The sequence below is a fragment of the Nicotiana tomentosiformis genome, chromosome 12 (assembly GCF_000390325.3).
Source record: "Nicotiana tomentosiformis chromosome 12, ASM39032v3, whole genome shotgun sequence".
NCBI lineage: Eukaryota > Viridiplantae > Streptophyta > Magnoliopsida > Solanales > Solanaceae > Nicotiana > Nicotiana tomentosiformis.
Window position 1 is genome coordinate 44,041,480 of NC_090823.1, and position 5,057 is coordinate 44,046,536.

At 45.2% G+C, this 5,057-nt stretch overlaps 1 protein-coding gene across 1 annotated transcript; it reads right to left on the reverse strand.

The window, feature by feature from the left end:
• Positions 1-1,687: 1,687 nt before the first annotated feature.
• Positions 1,688-2,857, reverse strand: LOC138902552 (uncharacterized). Its single transcript, XM_070190433.1, has 4 exons — positions 2,702-2,857; positions 2,238-2,373; positions 1,967-2,145; positions 1,688-1,912 (listed from the first exon to the last, which is right to left on the reverse strand). The coding sequence occupies exons 1-4, from the start codon at positions 2,855-2,857 to the stop codon at positions 1,688-1,690; spliced, it is 696 nt and encodes a 231-aa protein (XP_070046534.1).
• Between the last annotated feature and the right edge of the window lie 2,200 nt (positions 2,858-5,057).

Genomic DNA, 5,057 nt, shown 5'->3' on the forward strand with positions numbered 1-5,057 from the left:
CGGAGAGCCGAGTATCAGGTTCCGATATGTAATAAAGGAATCAAATGACAAGGCCAGGAATATGAACCTGAATCTATTGGATGAAAGGCATGAAGCTGCCCTCATCCGATTGGCCGCCCAAAAATAACGGATCGAGAGATACTACAATCAAAGAGCCAATCTTCAATATTTTAATGTCGGGGACGTAGTGCTAAGGAAAGTCACCCTCAATACCCGAAATCCAAACGAAGGGAGATTGGGTCCGAATTGGGAAGGACCGTACCAGATTCTCGAGGTCACCAGGAAAAGGGTCCTACAAGCTCGGGGCGATGAATGGAGAACAACTACCGAACAGTTGAAATATATCTCACCTAAAATGGTATTATTGCTAAGGTACGACCCCATTTCATTTCTTTTTTATTTCTGACTAACACTTGCAGGTGGTCAACGAAAAGCAGCACAAAGTCTTTAGGTCTGAAAGCACGTGTTGCACTCTTTTTCCCTTAGACCAGTTTTATCCCAAATGGGTTTTTCGGCAAGGTTTTTAACGAGGCAATAATGGATCGTGCTAACTTAGAATCAATCCCGATTACGAATCGGCACCGAAGATCAATTCAACAATATCCGAGGTTCCTTTGCAATCGACCTCAAATACTGGGGGGCTACCCTCGGATATGCATTACCTTCATATATCAATTCTAGCGAGGAAACTACTTCATAAAGGAAGGGTCTCGATAGATAAGATTCATTGTAAAGGCCAAACGGTCAAAACGAACTGTGCCCACGTAGATCGCTCGAGCCCTGGCATAAAACATGTATGCACGTATGACTGTTTTGATCAAGAATAAAGAGAAGTACTTTCCTTGCAATCATCTTATGCTTGAAAATTTTACCTCTTTACATCCCTTAAAGAGTTTCGTACTTCTGAAAATAACAAGCCCAAGGGCAATACATAACTGGAATACAAACGACCACTCCCTCACTCGGGGACTGCCGTCTGAAAAACTCAAACAACGCAAGTCATAGGCCTCGGGGGCAAAAGACCTATTAGGAAACTCCCCGGTTTCTAAAGGCCACGACTACCCCACTCGGGGACTGTTATCTCGGGCAAGCATGGATAACTCAGGAAAACAAGCCCAATGGGCAGCTCCCAAACTAAAAGTCTATGACCAAATTAACAGGGCTCGAAGACGTCCGAAACCAGTAACAAAAACTAGGACTTCACAAAAGAAAAATTTCACAATCGGTTCTAAAGGTTGCCCTCGGCAAAGTCATAAAAGTAAGCTATATTCGGGGAAAAATCTTTGGTAATATCGAACCCCAACAATGCCTTAACCCAAAAAGGCAATAAAGGTAAGGATTGTTCGAACCCTCGAACACAACCTTATTATTTCATGCCAAGGCATTTCGACCTTTGTGAGTACAATTAATAAAGCAAAGGAAATATTTGAGAGCCGAAAGGTGAAGAAAGCCTTATGTATATATAATAATTTTTTTTACAAAGGCTAGAATGGCCTAACACAAAAATTTACAACAAGCCAAAACTGCCTCAAAAAGATACGAAAGAAAGCAAAAAATATATAAAGGCCTAAGTGGCTTGGTTTTTATCGGAGGCAGCATCTCCATCCTCGGGATCTTCCCCGTCTTCAGACTCTCTTAAGCTTTCGGAATCTTCCTCGAGAAAGGCCAGCTTCCGGGCCCTGGCTTCCTATGCTTTGGCATTCTTGATCTCGGCCAGAATATCGAAGCCCTGAGAATGAACTCCCTCAAAGGCTTCCCTTAGAGCTTGCAATTTTGCATGATCCACCATGCTCTTAGCCTGCGCCCGAATGGCTTCAGCCTCGACTTTGAATTGGGCCAGTTTGGCATCGACTTTGATGTTGGCCACGACCATCTCAGATCTGACCACTTCGATTTCATTGGCCAAATTCTCCTTATCAAAAATAGCCAAGTGCAGTTGAGATTAAAGCTCCTCAATTTTCTTGACCTGTACCGAGGCTTTCTCTTTTGCAGCTTGGAGCTGGGCCTCGGCCGACTCCAGTTGTGCTTGGACAGTTTCCTTTTTCAAAGCTAAGATGTCCATATTCTTCTTGAACTCTTCAGCCTTGGCTTGTATCGCATCTATCTGTGTCTTGAGTGCCCAATATGTTCGAGCCTCTGCCGGACCTGCATGATCGGATTGTTAGTTACTATCTCCAATTCATCTTCACTATCATGAAGCACTCGAAATACCTGCTCGGCCATCCCGATATGCTCACTCTGAGTCGCTTCTAAATCAGCCCGGAGCTTCTCAATCAGAAGCCTGTAAGTATCCCCCTTCTCGGTGAGTTCCCGGACCTCAGCCTCATGCTCTTCCCGGATTATGAGGAAAGCTTGATGATGCAACACCGAAGCCTGCAGGCACGGAGAAAAATGTTAGAATTATTTACAACTTCAAGTTTAAAATAAATAATGAAGTAACTCTCAAACTAACCCGATTCAAAGCATGTTGGGCCTCGTTAAATAAGAAAGGCACCTCTACCGCATTCATCACGGCCTATTCTTCCTCGGTCACCAAGAATCTAAGGCAGCTGGAAACCCTCACGGGGGCAGAGAAGACCGAGGCATCCTCTGGGATAGAAACAATTATCGACCGCCTGCGGTCGGGGTTAATACTTGGGACCGGGAATTGACCCACCAGTTTTGGGCTCGATAAAGACCCAGTAGCACCCGATGATGGTACCTTATTTAGCACCGATAAGCTACTCGAACCGGTAGCATCCTTTGAAGCTGTAGAGTCCAGGCCATCAAAAATGTTATTGAAAGGATCGGCTGCTCCTTGCGCCCCTTCTCTGAGTTTACCCTTCAACGCCTGAGCCTCATTGATCATAGAATCCATAAATGAGGGCGACCCAGAAATGTTAATCACACCAGACACCTCTTTGGGTATGTTATCTTTTGACCGGGACGTACCAGTCGTATTTTGTTTTTGGACCTTACTGGCTCGGGCCAGATCGGTCTCGACCCTCTCGAGGACTTCAACCACTGTCTCTTATATGGACTCCATGGCTCGAGACATCTCAGAGTCGCGTCTGACTCGGGCCACCAGCTTAGAATTTTCTTATTCCTTGGACTCGTCCCTCAACAGATTGAGTACGTCCGATGAGTGTTCTCGGGCCCCAGCTTTTTTGGGCTTATGCTCCAGCTGCGTCCTCGGTCTTTTCTTTTTAGAGTCGGAGGGAATCAGGGCTTTTCTTTTCCCCTTCTCTTTGACCTGTTTAGGAGCAGGGCGATCAACGTATATATCATCATCAGCTGATGGAGGCCTCATCTCGACGTCCTTTGGTTAACCTGCGAAATAAAAACATAACAAATCAGGGACTGAAGATATCAGATGTATCAGGGAAAAACTCTTACCATGATTGCGGGCCTCCCATCGACCCTTCGATAATTCCATCCAAGCTCGCTCGGAATACGACCTCTATGACACAAGGCCCTCGACCCATTCCTTAAGTTCAAGAACTGCGTTTGACGTCTGGGCCACAACTGCAACACCAAAAACATCAATGAAGAAAGAGATAAGAGGGAAAACAACGGGATTGAACATTCAAAGGGAAGCACTACTTATGTTTCATGTTCTATTTCTCGGGAAATGGCATGTCTTTAGCAGGGATCAGGTCCGAAGTCTTTACTCGAACAAATCGGCACATCCAACCTCGGTCCCGAGCTTTGTCTATGCTTGAGAACGGAGCCCTGCTGGCCCGGCGAGCAAGCTTGATCAGCCCCCCTCGATAGAGTCGGGGACTATAGAGGCGCACAAGGTGGTCGAGGGTAAAGGGATCTCCCTCGATTCTCCAGAAGGAGCGGTGGATTTCGCCAAGAGTCACATCATACCTCTTGTAAAAGGCAATGATGATAGGATCTAAGTGACCCAACGTGAAAGGATAAGTGTAAACACTTAGAATACCCTCCACGTGGGTAGTGATCGACTCCTCGGGCGAAGGAACCGCCACATTCTTATTGACCCAGTTACAGACCTCTTTAACCTTGGTGAGGAGATCCTCTATGATTGTGCATATGTATCTCAAGACCGACTCATATCGGCCCGGTACCGAGGAGGTCTTTTCAACCTTAAAATCGGCAATAGTAGGGCACCCTATCGGAACGAATTCCTGAGGGTGAGGTTCTGCCACAGCCCCGCCGCCAGCGGGTCATGATGAAGAAGTGGCCTCCTTTTGAGGTACTATCTTAGAAATTTTCACCATTTAAGAACAGAAGGAAAGAGAATAAAGATGGTATACGGTTTGATGAAAGTTCAAAAATTTGGTGCAAGAATGCAAATCAAAGGGATTTTTGAAGAAAAAACAAGAATAAGAAGAGCTTTGTGCGCAAAGTTTGAATGAAGGAAAATTGGGACACTTATAGCTTGCTGGTGACGGTTCAGAACCAGTGGTGGCCGACCAGCGCCTGACATGCATTTAATGCCTTAATAACTGGCCCGACGGGATGTTTCGATATCCATTTGTCGCTTACGTCATAGTCGGGTTTGTCGCTTACGTCATGACCCATCGAGACGGGATTCATAAATTCATATTGTTTCTCATCGTCTTCTCTCCGAGAAATAAGGGGACTATCTGTATACAGTCAAAACCGGGCTCGCCCCTTGCTTGACTAATCGAGACTGGAACATGATAGATTAAGGTCCGACCTCGAGTCGTATTGAACCGAGGTGTGAAGTTATATAGCCAAGCTCGAGACCCCGGGGCCTAACATAATCGAGATCTTGCAAGATCGAGGGAAAATTGTTGAGCCGGATAATAGAAAGACGAAATATCCGCGATCGAGCGTACATCACGGCGGAGATCTCGGCATGTATCAAGGATAGGCCGATTAATTAGCCAATCATGAGATATCTTACTTCATTTAGAATTGTATCAAGAGTAGGACTCCTCTACTATATAAAGGGGGTCTGATCATTTGTAAAAACCATCACATTTACGCAACATAAAGCAATATACTGTCTTTTTCTAGCATTCATTATCTTGTTACTCTGTTTTTATATCAGTTGAAACTTTTCTTGGTTCAAAGCTGATCAAACT